This window comes from Haliaeetus leucocephalus, unplaced genomic scaffold (genome assembly GCF_000737465.1).
Source record: "Haliaeetus leucocephalus isolate CR32 unplaced genomic scaffold, Haliaeetus_leucocephalus-4.0 Scaffold229, whole genome shotgun sequence".
NCBI lineage: Eukaryota > Metazoa > Chordata > Aves > Accipitriformes > Accipitridae > Haliaeetus > Haliaeetus leucocephalus.
In genome coordinates this window covers 10,065,622-10,086,345 of record NW_010972665.1, presented here as the reverse complement: position 1 = coordinate 10,086,345, position 20,724 = coordinate 10,065,622, and the positions used below count along the sequence as shown (strand labels likewise).

General features: G+C 38.3%; 1 protein-coding gene across 1 annotated transcript in view; it reads right to left on the bottom strand.

Annotated features, from left to right (window-relative positions):
• The window catches only part of GRID1 (glutamate receptor, ionotropic, delta 1), a 554,546-nt gene that overhangs the window by 117,665 nt on the left and 416,157 nt on the right, over positions 1-20,724 (bottom strand). The window contains exon 5 of the mRNA XM_010567883.1: positions 9,177-9,230. Within this exon, the coding sequence (XP_010566185.1) occupies positions 9,177-9,230 (54 nt within the window). The remainder of the gene's footprint in view (positions 1-9,176; positions 9,231-20,724) is intronic.

The window sequence follows — 20,724 nt, the reverse complement described above, 5'->3', positions numbered from 1 at the left end:
CAAAAGGAGAGAAGCAAGATTTCTTTGGGCAAGTAGTAAATATAGAGTACCTGGAATAAAATTGGAATAAATTATAATTTTAAATTGTTAAGTTTTGCATTGAAATGTGTCATTTGCTAAATCTTAAGAAATTTTCCACAGTGTGTTCCTTGTATTTCTATTCAATTTTTTGACTTTTATAATCTGTCCATTTTTGTATAATTTGAAAACAGAATGCTTGTCCTACTTGCATTCGTAAACTATTATTAAAAAGTCTGCTTTTTCTCAAGAAAAAATAAGACACAAGGAAGTGTAAAAGATTTATTGAACTCTTGTTATCAGAGTAAACACAAGCATCATTACACAGACTGATGCTTTACAAAAAAAGAAAAGTCTTTTGGCACTTCCATATGTAGAGAAAGACTGAGCAGAATTCCGGTCTATCAGACAGTCCTGGTTCTACCCATGTAAAAATGAAGCCATAACAATTTGCACAGGCTTGTGGGTCTAACTGTTGATATCCCAAAGTGCCTACAGCAGAGGCATTTCTAGAAAAAAAGAAAAAGGTTTTCCAAACAAAAATCAAGAACAAACACTGCATTCATAATGGATCTTTCTTTCGAAGTCATAAGTTTCCTCAAGATTACTCTACAAGCCCCATGCTAGGAAAACACTGTTTGTCATGCATCATCTAACACCTTCCTACATGCTACCCTTGGGGAAAAAGTAGTTTGCTGAGATAGACTTTATCTGATAATTACTATTCTATTTTCTGCTCATTTTTCTTAACCTTTGAAAAATATTTTATAGAGGAAAATAAGAAAGTGCCCAGACGATAGTTGAGAAGCCATTTGATTCTCAAATCAAGAGGATGAGTAACTACGGATATACTGGGCATGTCTCGTGGTGAAAGGAAAGAAAACTACTATTGGCAGAAGCAATGGAGCTGCAGGATAGAGATGGAAAGTTAGAAACATGTCACACCAGGAGAGAGATGATGGGACACTTTCTCGTCTCTCACATAACAAACTGCCTCCTACAGACAGTGAAATAGTGGTGACAAGAGACCTATGAAAAGAGCAGAAATAAGAGAATTGAGCTAGAGTCCAAAAAAGGATTAGCAGAAATGTGTTTTGAGTGAATGCTCTGAAAGGGGAAAGGAAAAAGCATCAATAACTTTTTCTGCACTTTGTTCTGACTGATCACCTAGGTTGAGTTTGGGAAAGTTTTATTAATCAGTTGAAGATCTAGCAATTCATCTGCTGGCAGCACCACCAGCATTATTTGGAAAGTGTCATCTGTCCAAAAAGGAAGAATAAGGTCAACTGCTGTCCAAAATTTTTTATTCGCATTCAAGTGATGTGGATAACATCATCTCAACATGGCTCAGAGTTCCCCAAGTCCCTTAGCACTCTAACTTTCTGTCTAAGGCTTCTCGCCACTGATGAAATGTGTACTCTTGCTATGTTTCCAAATCATTTTATTATTTCTCCTGCAGAAATTAAAAGACCTTTTCTTCCTACTTTACTTCTCCCTTCTCCTTCTCTTCAACTATGAGGGCTTCTTCTGACAAGTATCATCATAGTTGGGAAGAATTTAACCAAATACTTTACAGCTGCAATTGCTATAGTGGTTTCTCTGTGCTTACTGCCTCCAAATTTTCCAAACCAGGATCTTTTCTGTGGATTGAAAAAAGAAAATATCCAAAAGCATCATTTTCTGTCTGTTAATTAGAGTTTAGTTTTATTTTTCAATTAAAGCTTACAAGACTTTCATCTGTCTTCGAACTACTCAATACTTTGCTTTCCTATGGATTTGGAATCTGTGCAATACTCTATTTCTATAGCTTCATGCTATTTATTTTGGATTTCTTACTGAAAACAGATTTTCACCAATAACAAACTGGTCTCTGACTTTCTTTTATGTATTTATGGTTAGCACTGTACATAAAAAGCAAAATAATGCTACTGATGATTTTTTAAAAGCTCTAGTTATTAAGCTCAGGTTAGTACAAGAAGATCAGCTGGCTTACTACATTCTATCAATAAAAAAGCATCTGTGATTTTACAAGAGCTGTTACAAATACAACTTTCCTTTCTGCTATCCACCCTGGAGTGTTGCAGCATAGGTTGTTTGGTTGATTTTTTTGTTTGTTTGTTTTTAATGGGACAAATAACAGAACAAGCTTTTCTTAGTGATGAACAAATGAGCCCCTATTCAACCTTAGAGTCAAGCTACTCTGCATAGCATTAAACTGTATGTTGAATTGTGCAGTACAGAAATACAGTCACCCACTGTGCAGTCCCCGTGAACACACACAAACATTGGGAACTGTGCTAGTGCATCTACCAGGACAATCAAGAGTATGTTTCCTTCCTCCTTTACAAAGCTTAACTCTGGAAACTTTACAGTAGTTCACAGAAAAAATGCAGTAGAAGAACGCATGATGCTGTTATCTTGCAAAATAACAAAGTTTTGCTTTATTAGAAAGAACACCTCCCTTTTTTTAGTGTCGTGCCATGACAAATAAATAACTACATGGGTTGGTACTTGACCTATGAGGAGGATTTTTCTCCCCCCATAGTACCTTCCTTTCCCACAGAGTACCTGATCATTTAGACAGTAAGGAACTAATGTAATGAAACTTCCACTAGTTCTCCCCACTATTCCCATGGTTCCAAGTTTGAGAATTTAGAAGTGAATATTGTTTGAATTTCAGCATTTGTTATTCCATATGGTGCAGAATGTGGTAATTCTAAGACTAAAAAATCAGGGTAATAAGAAGTTATTTTCTGTTAATAACAAATACCCCTTTGTTTCTGATCTGATGAGGGTTAATCTGAATCAATGAGAATCAATTCCATGGCAAAGCAACAAATGAAAACTGTAGTCAAGTAGAAGCTCTAACTTTTAGTTTTCAGATTTATTTTTTACACCCTATAATTAAATCTATTTTTAAAGCACTGAAAGTGCCACTAATTCATTACTAGGCATCTATCAAAGCTACATAAAATTACAATATAGTCCTCCATTTCAAATGACTGACATCACGAAGTATGATGCTAGGTGCATCCCTGGCTAAGCCAAATCCCTGGGGCTACCCCAAGGGTGGATTTTCTAATCAAACACAATCACTCTAGCTTGCTCAGTAGTAGACAGAGAAGGATGGAGTTCCATGCTGATCAGAAATCAAATTTGAGTCACAGTTCCAATAAATTTAAAGTTTGTCAGCACAAGTATTGAATAAATGATCAATCAGAAGTATATGCAGTGGATAAACTGTCACTTTCATACCCATATTGAAAAAAGATACGTGGAATGACCTAGAACAGAAGGTGCAGATCAGAAAATACTCAGTGGTGTTCGTAATACAGTTGTATTTGTCTTTCCAAACTGACATCTGAAAATATTTAGCAGACTTACATAGCATGAGTAGGATGCTGAAAAAGGAAGAATAAAAAACAACAGCAGAGCCACGTGTGAAGACAGAGAGATGATGAGATGGAAGAAAGTAACCAAGGAAGTTGTTCCTATTCATTATCATATTTAAATCATAAACCATTTCCCAATACTCAATCTAATTTTTGCTGCAGAAGATTAATTGCATTTCCTTTATCTTTCCAGAGTCAACATGTGATCATATTCTTCTTTTAATTATATCTGTTCTACTGCTATACTCTTGCTCCATCTTCTGAGTTTCATAGGAGACAAACCTAATTCTTTCAGCCTTTCCTCATGGGTCATATTTTACTGAGCTTTCACCATACTCGGTGCTCTTTTCTGGATTTTCAAAATTTTCTGCATTCTCTTGTTTTCTTTTAAAGTGTCTTGCCCCAAACTTGCAATACTGTTCCAACAAGGCCAAGTTGATGTCAAGCAGAGCAAAATAATTGCCTCCCTTATCTTACAATGAATGTTTCCAATAACATATTTGAGGATTATATTTGCTTGTTTTGCAGGACCGCAACAGTATTGATTGATACTGTTTGTTATCCACAAGGATTCTAAGTTGCTTCTGCAGATGCTCACAAGCTATACCTCATTTTGTAACCACACCCAAAGTACTCAGCACTTTTCTATATTGAATCTCATCTGGTGGAGTGCCTCAGATTTATCTAAATAAACTGGAACTACTACAATATATTTTTAACAGTCTGGTTACAATTAGTTTCTATAAAGCCAGCATCAAGTCAGTAAAAACATTAAAACCTGATTTCTCCATTAAGTAATCACCTTACACTTTCCTTTACCTTCTGCTATATCTAAACTTTTCTTGTTGCTTTTTATGACCCCTGGTATGAGACATTCTGCACCTCAGATTCATTTTATAATCATTTACTTTGTTACACTTTTACTGTCCTCCTTAGCCCTTTTTTTCACCACTTTTTCTTTAGAATTCTTCTCTGATTTCAAGCTTTGTAAAGACAACCCATTGGAACCATAACGATACCTTATTATGCCTTCATCTTCACAGAACTCCACGGTTCTTTTGCCATCCTTCACTCATCATATTATGCTTCCAAAAGCACTACTAGGTTCCCTAAACTTCTGAAGTTGGACAGTCTTTTTATTGACATCCATTATCCCTATTCTCCTTTTCTCACTTCTTCCTCTTCTTCAAACATGCTACCATCTCATCATCACTTTCACAACAAGTATCTTCCGGCTTCCTTAGCCCATTCTTCCTTAGCCATAATGAAATCTGAACTGATGGCTGCCTTAAGTTTTTAAACATGTAGGGATAACATTGTCAATCATAGGAAATTGTGAAGCCTTGTCTGTGTCCTAACATTACTTTTGTAACTGCCAGGAAAGTTAAAGTTCTCCATTATTTCAATTTCTTGACTTTGGGGTATTTCTGTCAAAAAATGCACTTTCAAAAAAAGTCTTCCTCGATGTATGTCTTTTGTGTATTTCCACACAGTTATGCAGCAAGCTTGAAGCTCACTTCTCCTTAGCTTCAGAGCAAGTACATAAGGTTTGGACATGCAATGCTATGTTGTCCTCTCTTCATCCCCAGCCATCCTTCATGAAAAATTATCTCCTATCTCAACCATAGCCTTGTGCTTTGTCCTACCACATCTTACAACTTTCAATTAAACTTCTGAATAGCGATGAAAAATTGTTGAAAAAAGAAATTAAAGGAAGGATGTGATAATGCTGAAACAACTCATTTGAGTTATCAGTCAATTTCAGTACCCATTCCTTTTCCATGAAGAGTAGTTGATTGCTTTGTGTACTTTACTGATTTACATGTAAAAATAATGAATGTTTAGAAAATTTGAATTAGAATTAAATATATTGACATGAGGGAATAAAATACTGTGTTTAATTTGAATATTTTTTGTCTGAAGTCCAGTACTGCAGAACAATTTCTTTTGCATTTTCTGTCCCCTTCGAATGGAGAAAAATTCAAAACCATGAAATGTCCCACAAAAAGGGAAACATGGTTTCTAGTGTTATTTATACCCCAAAACCTACTGCTGCTGCTAATAAAAAAGCAGACACAGACTCCCAGTGCATTGCTCCTAGTACAACCACATACAAATTCAGTTTCAAGTATTGCTCTTGTGCCTCTCCCACAGACACATGCCCTGGGCAATGCACTGCATTTTCTCTTAACAGGCAGAAAAGAGAAGGGGAGAATGAAAAATGTCAGGAGGAACCAACAGAGATGCTTGATGTCAGGCACCAAAGAGAAAGAAATGTAAAAGAAAAAGAAAAATAAGAAAGAAAAAAAAGGAAAAAAGACAGGAAATAAACACCCCAAAAAAGGGGGGCATCTACAACTGTGCCAGTCGTGCCACAAGAAGAAATAGCATACATCTATCAAAGCTGGTAGGTCACTTCATCAGCACTTGAAGGCACAAACAGCAAAGGTACAAGCAGAACACCAGATATGTTCTAAGAGATCTTCTTTAGGGTCAAAATTGCTGGTCATTGGCAACTCCGAACACAGTCAATGGTAATAAAATATTTTGGACTATTCTGGAGACAAAGCTAAGTGTGGACTAGCCATTGTTTCGAAGAGTTGTTTGCTTTTGCAAGGATTTATACAGAAATCACAAATATTCTTGCTTTTAAAAAACTACTTGGCATGTTTAACCCAGAATTCAGGTAGAATCACTACCTAAATGAATGCAAGGAATGATTTAGTATTTCTAGATGAATAAAAGTGAAGGTGATGAAATATAAATCTAAAAAAGGGAGGGTGGTTAGAAATATATTTCTTTTTTCCCCCTCAAATCTCCACTACTTTTGACAGCTCTGCGAGTTTGAAACATAAAATCTCTGAAATGAGAAGAGTAGACACTTACAAATATATGTTTTTAAATCAGTAAGGTTTTTATGACTTTGGCTTCAAAGAGGACATATGAGGGCACGATACTGCCTGCAAAGACCCATCCCTGTGTATTCTCTTATCCTGAAAGACTGGCCGTGTAATGTTTCAACCTTCCAACCCCATACGACGAATCCAACTCCCAATTCACTAGCCTTTTTCTGAAGGTGACTGAGTCCTTTTGCACCACCAATGGCATCCAAACTGAACAGATACCTCAGCACAGTGGCTTGAGTTATTGGAAACTAGTAAATGCAGGATCTTGACAGTACAGCTCTGTAATGTGAGACCAACTCATATATTCTACATTTGTTCATTTGCTGTGTAATAAGCTTACCAGCCATACAGTTTTAAGTCAGCTCATCACAAGCTTGGCGGTGTTGCTTACCTAATAAAATTAACGTGATAAAATATGTTGGAACTCCAAAACTTAACCCCTATCCTGCTGTATGGGGCAGAAGCACAAGGGAAAAAAAAAAACCAAAACCAAATTTTTATTGGATTGTCAATAAAGAGAGGGTAAAGTAGATTTAATTCAAGTAAGATAATAATAAAATCTTATTGAAATGAGACTGTGCTATATAGTCATTCTTACTATGGCAAGATAAGTCCAAGGTTCAGATCCTCATTGGCTTGAAGAGAGGTGGGAGTCAGGGCAGATTGTGAGAAGGTGCTCAAGATCAGTAGACCTCAGTAGTCTAACCTGTACCAGGCCCTTAAATGGTTCCTTGAAGTGAGAAAGGCCTGAAGAGCCTGTTTACAATCCAACGCCCTTCATACAAGGAACCTCAGTGGAAATAATTGTCACTGTCTTCTCTTCCTACTACTGCCCCTTCGGGTCAGTTAGCCCTATACCTCTCTTTCCTTGCTATGGGATCATTAGGTCACGTAGACCATAGGGAGAATGGAAAAGTGTAGGATCCTCAACCTGCCTGGGAGAAAAAAAGGACTGGCTAAGTATTTGGTCCATTTACAGAATGGACTACATCTGGCTTGCTACTCATGTAGCATTACATCAAAAAGAGCTGATTAGACTGTTAGGAATTAAAAGTTAATTCCATTCTGCAAATCACACCACCAATCAACCTCCAGCCAATAAATAACATATTTTCCCTCAAGTACCCATGCAGTTCTCACTGATACCAACTGGAAACAATGTACACGGAAAGCATGATCAGTCTGTCCTCTTGCTAGCATGGGGGTATGCACACTATTAAGTAAGAAACAAGCCCTAAGGAACCTCCATATTTCTACAGATACATCCATGTGGATGTTTACCCTATCTTCTTTTCACAGTAGCTTTAAGCACACAAAGACCAACACTTTTCTCTTAAAAAAAAAAAGGATAATCCAGACATTTCCTCCTGTTTTTGCCAAAGTTTCATGAATTTGAAAAGTTTCTGTAGTGGTCTGTTTGAATGAATTGCATTTTGAGATATTTACAAGTATGTGCACTATTATTTTTCACTAAAAACTTATACTTTAGATTTACATTTTGCTATCATAGCTTCCCTACCCAGTCTCTAGCCATAAAAGAGAAAAAATAAAAGTTCCCAAAATAAAAGCAGAATTTACACCCTGTGTGATGTGTTCGTGCATGTGTATGTATGCACACGTTTGTGCATGAGTGCTGAAGGTTTTTATTTGTGATGTTACAGATTCAGGCTTCACAAAGTGAGTCTTAACATCTGAACAGTAACAGCAGCAATAACAGATTCACAAACACTCCCTCTCTATAAATATTTAGGGAAATATGCACTGTATTTTCTTTATGAGAATATAAACACTGACTCTCTGGGCATCTTGCTGATATTTTGTAGTGGGTCATTACTGCAGCTGACAAATCAGGAGGTACTTAAATGTAACAAGGACTAGAAAGAATTTATAAGGCCTTTATAAGCAGAGATTTCACTTGCTTTCCCTAACCCCTATTTAACTACAGAGCCTTTCTAATGCCACACAATACAATTTATTGTTACTATTAGAAGTAGCCTATCCAAAATTATTAGCTAGGCGCAAAGAAAGAAATGAGAAATTAACAAAGGAATTGGTTATTAAAGTAGAGGCCATGCTTTTATACTATAAAAACAAAAGAGTGAACACAGTTCTTGTTAACTTAGACATTGTACTATCTTTTAACAAACCATTATTAAACCCAGAAATATATAAAATAGTGCCATTTATCATGAACAATTAGTGATTTATAAATTATTACATATAGTACATTTCAAGCTTTCCATTGCTTTTTAAATAGAAGTCTGCACTGACTCCCAGTAGGGCATTGTGGTACTAAGGTAAAATAAATAATCATAGTAGCAGGACAGGATACCATTTGCTGCAGAGAGGAAATATCGCATTTTAAATCTATGCTATCCTGGATCTTGGCCAAAACACAACACATTCTGCACTACAGAAAACCTGTGTATCATGTAAATGCATATTTGAATGAGCTAAACCTGCAACTAGCCTCAGCGCTCTTTCCTCTCCTAGTATCTGAGTGCAGGCTTTCACAGCAGCGAAGGGTGAGATTCTGGCAGACAGAGATGCAAGTTTTTGAGGTTTCTTTTGAGATACTCTCTGCTTCCTAAATAGCTAATGAAGTAGGGTCAACGTGAAGGTAAAAATAGTCTCCCAGCTGCTATGAGGTATATTGGAAGCTATATTTTGACCTTTGGTATTCAACCTATGTCAATTCAGCTGAGACAGACAAGCAATGACACCACAGAGTTTGCATCTTGTACCATTCAAAAAGCAAAAATGCTAAGTGTATGCTCAGTTTGTTGTGTCAAAACATATGAAACTAGAGATGGTGATGAGTGAATGTACCAAGCTATGTTGTCTCTTTTGACTTTCTTACCTCATTTACATAGACCCAGTGACTATCCTTTGATGCAAGGTTGGTTTCCACAGCCTACAAAAATAAAAAGAAATATAATAATAAAAATAAATAAAACATGTGAAACATATTCCAGAAAGAACTTACATAAAAAGGTACTATAAAGCTCATTTTGATTGCTTTCATTGCTATTGGCATTGTTTCAGTATAGTTCTTTTCATCTCTTCCAGAGCTGCTTCATGGAACAGTATCTTAACAGTGGCAGTCATGTTTCTCTGACTTCAGTATCTAAACCAAAGTACCCTGTACCATGAAGATATTCCCTAGACGTACCATAAAAGCATACTGGAGCAGGGTGGTACATCAACATGATAGGGGATCCTATGATGAACAGCTGCACACAGAAGATGCAGTTTGTGAGATTTAACTTCCATATATCTAATGCACCCTAGTAGGCTGGGTTTCTTTTCAATATATCTCCCAAAATAAACTGCCTCTGCCTCTTTACAACTCTGATAGTTTAACTGTTAGCTAACCTATTTAATGAAAAACACCACTCTGAGACACTCAAGTGAAGTTCATATGAGTCATCCTCTCCATATTTACGCAAGACCCAAGAAAAAGTTATGATTAGCATGGACACTTTTTCTGGCTTCCTGGTGGGGACTTGGATAATCACTACATATTATAAAGAAACAGGCCATCTCATCGGACAGTGTATTTATCCATACACATATAACCCTCATGGTTCACTAAGATGCTAAAACTGGGAAAGACTGTTAGCACAAACAGCACTACTAGTACTGAGGACCTCAGTGGAAGGATAGGGCAATATACATAGAAGTTTCTAACTGCCTCCTTTGTTTGACATCGATAAGCTCACTTCAGGATATTTTATAGTCTAATAAAGCAATATCAAGCATCAAGAGGCGTACACTACAGTGATAATGATATTGGTAATGTCCTGCTTAACACACGGCTAAACAACTATTGTGGATTCATCTCACCTAATAAAACAGGACAGTCTCAGCGCGCACATGTATTTCAGGAGGCAGCTCATTACACAAAGTTTTGAATGTCCCTGCCTTCAACCACTTCTTTCTTCTGTGCCAGTATGACCCCATTTATTGAACAGATATTCTTAGTGCTGTGTTATAAATGGCCCTGTGAATCACTGCAATGAACCTGGTTAAACCAACAAATACAGATGAACAAAATACTTCCAGTTACTGGTTTTTAACCTGGATAATTTCCTCACCCTGTTCATTGTGTGTGGCCTCAGAAACAATTGCACTGGTACAGAGAGGCTCTATAGACTGCAGCACTGGGCTGGGCAGGGACATCATCAACCACCTTCCTCTCCAGAACACATTTGCATAGTAAGCCTCTCAGATATTTAGCATCAGACAGGATGAATCACCTTCTCTCATGACACTGACTACAGATGACTGGCTTAGAATAAACGCCCACGACTTATAAGGTTGCAGTGAAATGACAAGTTATCCATCCTTAACATAGGCAAAAGGAGCACTGTTACCTGATCCTAACAAAAAAACAAATCAAAAACTGGCTAAGTAGCCAACACCGGCATTTTTAGCATTGCTCTTAGTTTATACTGTGTTAAAAAAAAAAAAAAGGTAGAAATTATTTGCCTAAGTAATTGTGTTTTAAAACTTTACTCATTTGTGCAGCCCACACAAACCTAAGAGAAAACTGTGGGCAACGCATATACCTTAATCTACTTCTCCTGTCTAGAAGGTGAAGTACTCCTTTAAAGAGATAAAAATCCCAACAGAGAAACCGCAAAGCAGTCGAAAGAGAAAAATCAACACAGACAGGGCACAGTATTTCTCATCATCATCATAAACAGTATTATGGGAAATTAACTATCCCTGGTGTCAAAGCAGATGAGAACCACAAGAGACAACACTTCTGACAATCCTCTCCTAAGCGTGCAGTGAAAAATTGTCTCCCTTGGTAATTGTCTCCCTTGTGTTTCTTTTAAGCTGGCAGGAAAATTAAACTGACCACCTAATTGAGGAATTGCAGCTATCAGGGAAGCTAGCAGTAATGGAAGCGAGGACAAAAACTTGTAGATTTTCTACCTATTCACCCCTCTAATATATTCAGACAAAGCCAAAATAGCCAGGTGCTGTAACATATAGAGGAAAAGCAAAGTGCTGCCAACATTAGCAAAGCAGAACTAAATAATGCTCAGGTGCAGAGTTATTGCATTGGCTACATTTTCTGATTTATTTGCAACAGTGAACAATTTGTATGAATAAACGCTAAGTCTGGGAAGCTGCAAGAGCCAGGGAATTTGAAATGAATCATTGCAACTCATTTTTCTGAGATCACATATCTGGGCCAAAGTTTTTAAAATGAGATGCCTAAATTTAGATTACTAAGAGTTTATCTTTAGTCATCAGAGTGCTAGACCATTCAGCACCTCCTACAGAAGTCAATGGCTCTGCACTCTGAAAGGCTGAAATGTATTTAGAAACATAACCGTAGGTAGGCAAGTTTAAATATCTATAAATATCTTCTGTTTAGAGCTGCAACACATAACATGAAGCATTATTCTAAACCCAGACATGCTGAGAGGAAGCAGAAACATTTTGTGCTTCAGATTTTGTACCATATTTACAGACTGGCTGTCCTAAAGAATCCCAAAATGAACTATTGAAAGACACATCTGGAGGTTTAAACCTCCCGATAGCGCTGGTATATTGGAGGTGTATAGCTGGCGGCTCATGGAAGTTAAGCAGTGTGAAAAGCATGGTCCTGAAGACCTGTGATATTGTAAAAAAATTTATTCAGAATTCTCAGAATAACAAAGAAATTACATGTTTGTAAGTTATGGAGTTTCTTTTTCTTTAAAAAGGAAAAAGTATCAGCACTTGGGAGATTATGGTCATCCACTTTTAATTAGTTTTTAATTATTTAAGCTGTTCAAGATCTTGTCATTTGTTTAAGCTTGTGCCTCCATCCATTCAAAAAGAAAAAAAAAATTGTCTATGAAACATCCTGAAGGATCTATTACAGCCTATTTCATAAATGCACCCTGTATTAAAGAAAGTAGGCTAGGAATTTGTGTGACCACTGTGGCTGAGGAAAAGCTCTGCCAGCTACTGGGACAGGATTCATGTGCCAAAACATGTTATGGGTCTTTTTTTGTGGAAAAATTATTAATATACGTGCAAAATATGTTAGCTCTTTATATACTCTATATACACATAGGGTCTGCTTGACACTTGGGAGTAATGCCTCACAACATGTCTATCAAATATAAAATCTGCTTTTGAGATGAACAGCACACTGGGAATTAAAAAGCATCCATCTTTCCTTTATTTTCTCTTAGACTAGCAAATAGCTTCTACAAATGTGGAAAAAAGAGGGGGGTTTGAGACTGTATGCCCTTCTTCCTCTCCAACTACATTTCAACAGCCAAATGTTAAAATGCAGCACCCAAACAAGAGAATTGTAATTCACTCAGTGGAACACTATTAATGACAACGTATAAATGATATCAGAATTGGGCCAGACTGGGCAGAGGGGAAGGGAAGCACTGCATGTAGAAAACTGTTTATAATTTCTCAGTAGAAAGCATTTGCAATAGAAATGAAATAGGGCAACACTGAAAGTCAAAATATGAGCATTAAGATTTCAGATCTCGTACCAACAATGATAAAAGAAAAGAATAAGATGCTTCATGAAAAATGATCAAAGATATTTTCATGTATATGGCTTTGTTTACTTTTAAATGTATAACTTAAAATAATTTACTGCCAATAATCCATGACATTATTTTATTGGAATACAGTGGAGAACAAGTATTCACATTGCCTTTATGAATAAGTAACTCGGTTCATTATTTAATCTAATGGCAGTTGTGGGATTAAAAGAAGTTAGGAAAGTAAGCAATAAATACTGCTATGTTCAGAAATAAAGCAACTCTGCAGAAAAAAAAAATTGAACAGAAACAATCCTTTCCTGACCTTCTGAAACTGAAAACATTTCCAAGTGCATAATGGCTGGCTAGTAATAGGGAAGGCTCTTTTCCTGGCTGCTTTGCCAGGGTCAGCACCTTGGTATTAACAGCAAAAAGCAAGCTGTGTAGAAAGAAACATGGAGATGAGCAACCGGACAGAGAGAGATGCTGGTGGGTGTTCAAACAGACATGGGCAGATTGTGTTCCAGTGACAGCAAGATGTGCTGAAGAGTTTAGGCTTACGTGCATCTGTGTTATAGTTACAAACTTGTTGTCTCCTTACTGTGTACCCAGGGGGACAGGCAGTAGGAATGTCTGGAAGCCCCGTAACCAATCCCAGGATCCTAGAAGGAAATGTCTTGCAGATGGCAAACACAGATGGTCCTGTTGTGTCTACAGTTTTAGAAACAAGGGCTGCCACCCTGAAATCCGTGATATAAAAGAACCACCAGAGTGTTTTGCTAGGAAGGATATAAAAGTAGTAAAGGGTATTACTTGCACACCCTTTACCTTAATGGGGATGATAAAGAGCATCATAGCTTTCCAGAAAAAAAATGAAAGAGAGGGTAAACTGGGAAGTTCACAGTTAGAAAATAATTTGGAAAGAGTGTCCTAAGAGATACCGAAAGAACACAAAGCCAAAGTTGTTGCCAAACGATGACTAATTACACCTGGCAGCAGAGAGCAAATACACCTGCAACACGGTGAGTGCTCCATGGAGGCACCGGCGGATACACCGACCATCTCGAGACCACAGGTCCAGGAACCAGGCCCTGGGACAAAGCTCCTCCTATGCAGCTGTCTTCCAGCTTGCAACCCCACTGCAGACCCCTGCCAACCAGACAGACTGCCAACAGCCAGCCCCCAGGATGCTTACAGCAGAAAACCAGGCACAGAACAAGCTAGCCAGTAAGCATCTGAAGAAAGAGTCTGAAGGAGACCCAAGTTCTTTTTAGAGACCAGGACAGTGGGGGATGAGGTTAGGAAATAATCAAGGTCAGCTTTACTACTATGAAATAAGTAAAAAAACCCAAACAAACAAACAAAAAAAACCCCAAAACCCAAAAAACCACTTTCATCACAGGCAAATATCTCAAATCTCTGGTTCTTCTGATGTCATTTGTCATCCTTCCCTTCATATTTCTAAAGCAACCAGCATGAAAATGACAGATAAACCTCTTTTTTCTCTTTTTTGGGGGTCTTTTTTTTATTATTCATAATGAAGGTAGAAATAAAGAAGGGCTTGTGGAAGTAATCATGTCTAAATCTCAGCTCTTTGCAAATCTTTCATAAAGGATCAGTCTCAGCCCTTACAATTCATTACCTGATCACATTATATTTGCCACTAGACAGGTTTCAAAAGAAAACTGTTTCCAGCTCTTTTTGTCCCAAGAAAGGTTGTAGCCAGTGACCTGCTTCCAAAAGCAGCTTTTTTCTTTCCCCTTTACATCCTTGGGGAATTATTTAATTACTGTCTTTTCTTCCCCCCACAAAAAAATTAGAAAAATTCTTCAGAACCATTTTGAAATCTATTACAGTAAAACAGCAATGGGGAAAAAAAAAAAAGTCACTACCTTCTTTATAGCACTTTGTAAGCCTTAGCCAAACCTAGCTCCAGCTGCTGACTTTCATTGCAGGAGATGGATTTATATTTCTACAAATGTCTCTGTTCTTGATTTAAATGTCTAGGAAAACATCCTAGGAATCAGGGAACTAGTTTAGATCCCAGAGAAGAGATACAGACCAAGTTTCCAGTGCAATATGTCTGACAGTAATTAATTGGATAGTATCAAACTGTACCTGTTTATCTTAGAAGCTTTGTATATGTCTTTGGTACAAATAAGTTAAGATAGGGGATATGAAAAAGTCAATTCTGGTAAAGCAGATGGGTTCAGTCTATATCCCCGAGATACCCAATTTATATTTAGAAACTTCTTCAATTAAAATAGTGCAGTTCACATCCAGGAGTGACTTGCATAGGCAATAGAACTTAACAGAAAAACAATTTGTCTGTAGCAGTTACTGAGATACTTGCACTTCATTAGACCCTTTCTTACCTTTGCATTTTAAATAAATACCTCTTGGCACAGTATCTCCAGAGGGGCATAAATCCTACAATTTTTAATAGATTAAAAATAAATAAATAAAATAAGCATTACTAGCCACAATAAAGTATTTTAAAAAATAATTTTTAAAAATCTCATTATAACACTTATAGTGTACTAAAGAATACTCCAAACTCATACTGTTTCTAAAGCTTAATTGGTAATGGTACCATTAGTGCAGGGATTAAAATGAAATTTTCCAGGCCACAGTATGACATCCCAACTCTAGACGAAAAGTCATAAAACTAAGACGTTGTGGTGGGTTGACCCTGGCTGGACGCCAGGTGCCCACCCTCTGTCACTCCCGCCGCCCTCAGCTGGACAGGGTGGAGAAAACAGAACAAAAAGCTCATGGGTCAAGATAAGGACAGGGAGAGATCACTCAACCAATTACCATCACAGGCAAAACAGACTCAACTTGGGGAGAATTAATTTAATTTATTACCAACCAAATCAGAGTAATGAGAAACAAAACCAAGTCATAAAACACCTTCCCCCTACCCCTCCCTTCTTCCCAGGCACAGCTTCACTCCTGGATTCTCTACCTCCTCCCCCCAGCAGCGCAGGGGGACGGGGAACGGGGGTTGGGGTCAGTTCATCACACCTTGTCTCTGCCGCTCCTTCCTCCTCAGGGGGAGGACTCCTCACACTCCTTCCCTGCTCCAGCGCGGGGTCTTTCCCACGGGAGACAGTCCTTCAAGGAATTTCTTCAACATGAATCCTTCCCATGGGCTGCAGTTCTTCACAAACTGCTCCAGCGTGGGTCCCTTCCATGGGGAGCAGTCCTTCAGGCACAGACTGCTCCAGCGTGGGTCCCCCACGGGGTCACAAGTCCTGCCAGAAAACCTGCTCCGTGGGCTCCTCTCTCCACAGATCCGCAGGTCCTGCCAGGAGCCTGCTCCAGTGTGGGCTTCCCACGGGGTCACAGCCTCCTTCAGGAACCCACCTGCTCCAGCGTGGGGTCCTCCCCGGGCTGCAGGTGGAGATCTGCTCCACCGTGGACCTCCCTGGGCTGCAGGGACACAGCCTGCCTCACCATGGTCTTCCCCACGGGCTGCAGGGGAATCTCTGCTCCGGCACCCGGAGCACCTCCTCCCCCTCCTTCTGCACTGACCTGGGGGTCTGCTGGGTTGTTTCTCTCACATCTTCTCATTCCTCTCTCCGGCTGCACTTTCTGTCCCACAGCAACTTTTCCCCCATCTTAAATCTGTTCTCCCAGAGGTGCTACCACCATTGCTGATGGGCTCAGCCTTGGCCAGCGGCAGGTCTGTCTCAGAGCCGGCTGGTATTGGCTCTATGGGACACAGAGGAAGCTTCCAGCAGCTTCCCACAGAAGCCACCACTGTAGCCCTCCCGCTACCAAAACCTTGCCACACAAACCCAATACAGACATTTGGACTAAGAATCTTGAAGAGGAAAAACTCAGTTGTAGTAAACTGAATCAGGACTGTAAGTTTACTTTTCTCATTTAATACAGGTTAATTAAAATTTCTAAATGTCATTTCAAAGTGAAATATGAAATCCTTCCTTCTCTAAATGATAAAATGGGAATTTAAAGCGGTTCCATGACATACTTTTTCAGATCAGAAAATTCACTGAACCTGACCCTTTCTTACTGAATGTCATTCTCCATGAAGAATTTCTGCCTTTAATAAAAAAGGTTTTGCCAGAAATTCTATATTCTTCCTTTTTCTGGACATATTCCTATAAATGTGCACATACACACTTCTTAAAAAACACTTAGCAGGCTCACTGAGTCTATTTTTCAGTGATCACTACCTCATGTCAAAGATACAGTTAATTTCCCTACACTTACAACAGAAGCTGTCAATTCCAATCTTGGTACATATTAGCTTCATACAAGTGACTAATGAACCACAAGCATAAAGTGCTTTTAACATCCACATTTCTTGATAATTCACTGTCCATGTTACTTCATTCTTGGTCCGTACTTTATAAACATATTACTAAAAAACGTCACTCAATGGGGACATTTTTTCAAGTTATTGTGCACTGTTACATTAAAACATGAAGCCTGATATTTCCTTGTTACTTTTCCACAGAACTGCATCGCTAAGAAAAACTATTCTTTCTTCAGTGGTACTGATGAAGCACAAGTAATTATTGAAAGGCTATCATAAGATTGGATGGTACTTTAACCGTTCTGGGCTCCTCCAGTACTATATGCCTATAAACCTGGCATATTCAGCTTGAATCTCCTGCAAAAGATAGGCCAAATTGGTCATATAGATCTCTATACTCTCCCACCCAGATGTCCGGTCATTAGTCTGGGATAGCTATGCACTGTTCCTGTTCCCCACAAACTCTGTAATATTTCATTTATGGTCTATGTCCAAACGACGCGAGATGGTCCTTTCTTGACCTCTGTCTCAGTTCCTCCACAGCTAAATAACTCAATTTAAGAAAGGAAAAAAAAAGGGGGGGGGAGGGGGGGAAAAAAGGGGGGGGGGGGGAAGAGGGAAAAAAAGAAAAGTACAACCCAGAGCAAATTCTCAAATACTGCCCACAACTGAGTTCCATTTTCAGTTGCTAATAAGACATTTCACGCAAACAGGAGTAAATATGACCCAAACCTTCACCAGCTTTTAGCACACACCCCTACAGTTGATGAATGCTAATTAGAAGGTGTACATTACATCTTGCACAATATGATTTGATAATAACCCAAACTGAAATATACTAATAATACATTTTAAAGTTTGTACTGCACTAGTTACCTGTTACTTAGGTCACACATGACCAGAAAAAACTACACTGAAGACAACCTACATAAAAGTTTAATGTTAATCAAGTGAAATGTTGGAGAAGAAGAAAATTATAAGGAAGAGTGGGAGAAGAGGAACTATACACTGCAACTTCTCCTGGCTACACAGCTGTAATGTTCTTGAGTAACTACTATAATATATGTTACATTACCTATTGTTTTAGCCTTAATCACTTCAATGTAATGCCTTGGAATTTCTGTTTAATCTTATTCCTATTTTATAGGTAATGCTTATCATATTCAACCTCTGTTGCCATTCCATTTAATGCATATTCCACTGAAAGATGCATAAAAGTGAAGTATTGTACATGGAACTCTTCCAAAAGCATTCAGTAAGAATTGACTTTCCAAAGCTCAAATGTCACATACTATTTATAAACGTGGTAACTGTTGACCATTTAACTACGTGGCACAGTGGTGACACTGGATAATTGCACAGCTGTCAGAAAGCAACATTTCCGTAAAGACATAAATCTAATGTTCACTAAAGACCATAACCTCTCAGAAATCTTGTACTTAAATTTTTACCAAAGCCACACTCTGAGTTGACTTTGAAGACCCAATGAAATCTTTGAAAAGAATAACTAAATTTTGCTCACTTAGACACTGAATTTCTTTTTGAAGATAACAGGTTTGTACATCTATATCCTATTTTAAAAGGCTCAGCTTTTTAGAGACAATTTTGTAATGCTTTGTTAAGAACTGTACTCCTGAAAGAGCCAAACTCCAGAGAACAAACTAAAATTCATCAGAACTGGCCAGCATTTGGAGCTTGGGGTTTTTTTGGTTGGTTTGCTCTGATTCTCCTTCTGCTTCCCATTAAGAGAAGAAATCGCCACTGAAACAGCTTAGCAGTTTAAGTTGTCTGTTTCTTTGGAATGCCTACCTGGGGGTGACTAGGCATAGGTATGAAGGTTGAAAATGCCTTTTCAGGCATAGACCCTGGGTAGATAAACCTATTTTCAGCATGGATGATTGCTCTCTATTCTCGTAATGAGCAGCCATTCCACAGTCAGGGTATAACACGTTTCATTACATACCACTAGTCTCATACACTGTGCTTTCCCACCTCTACTCTGAAACAACAGCTTAAGCTCCAACTTCAGCTTGCACTGGTAGTTCAATATAACTTTATAGAGTTTGCACAGAGTTTTCCAGAGCTTGATCTTTTTGTAGGTATAAACGGCAGATGGTAATGATATCATTCAAGAAAGATGCAAACTTCTTAGCTTTCTAACGTGCACACACCACCAAACAGTGAAAACACAACTTATACAATCCTAATTTCCTCTTTTAAAAGAAGTATGTTTTGTCTCGACAGCATCATAGTTGAAGCTCCCAGAATCATGTATCACATAAACTCTGAACTGAAAGAACCAGCTCTTGGGTGAAGAGACCACCTTGTCATGAACTTAGGGTTTTAATACTGATTCATTGCCTCTGGCACAAAGTTGCCAATCACACTGCAAGGCTGTTATTTTACATAGGTTATGGGTTTTTAAACTATGAATTTGGAAAGGTATATCCACATCAAAGGTTACCCTGTCCGTTAGCCATCTTTTAATCTGTTCACATACATGCAATCTCCTCTTAAATCCCTTAAAAATCCTGCCTGATTTGAAAGGAAAGACGACAACAGTAGTCTTGTCTCAGCCTCAAACACAATCACTTTCAAACCAGTCCTTTTCTGCCTACAGCACTCTTATTTTAAATTGCAAAATAAATACATAAATAAAGCAAAATACTTACAGGTCTGAGGACCTTCTTGTCAGTCATAATGCATTTTACATGCACAAACAGTACCACAGGCTGTGTGAGCACTAAAGAACACCTTAACCATCACCTTAACCCCCTCAAACCAGAAGACTCTTCCTGATCAGCTTTGCCAAGAGGAAAGAATATTTGCTTTTCTTTATACTGCATGATGATACTTGGCTTCTGTGAACCTGCCAAGCGATAATACTTTCAGGCTGCTCTAGGAGGAAGGAAACCCTTGGAGAACAGTAATGGTGATAATGGAAGGGCTAACTATCCCTTTGTATGCCCACAGTCTTAATGACTATGCAAAGCCTTACAGGCTAAACAAAGGTAAGCAAAGGCAGCAGTCACCTAGCACAGTGTACATACACAGCACACACCAATGGGAAGCGGGCATAAATAAGTTTACTTTTTGTTCACAGATTTTTCTTCCAAGCAGGTGTTCAAATATTCACCATATGTGGGTCAAAACCCGCGATGTTTTGCACCCACACTTTCTCAAAGCTTGCAGAGATGCACTGGAGCCCCTGTGGTTATCTCATTACTGCCAGTCTTTTATTAATTTAAAAATATGTATTCCATCCTTTGAAACAATTTCCACTTCATCAAACTAACACAAGCTTACATAGTGTTTGCAAAGTTATAGACAAATGGGTTTTTGAGAATGAACCTTTCTGTGTTGTCTGGAGCAACAGCTTATCTTCTGACTCCAGGGAAACCAGCATTAATTACAGATTATTCCTTGATTCTGCTCTGGAAATCAAATAATTTTTAGCATTTTGACTACTGTAATTTTCTTCCCATTGTTTCTGAGGTAGAATTTAGACAGAACACAGATTTGTGTCAGAATTTCCATGTACCTGAGCTTCCATACAAATCCAGAGCGGGGGGGGGGGGGGGGGGGGGAAACAAAAAATTGTTTTTTTATAA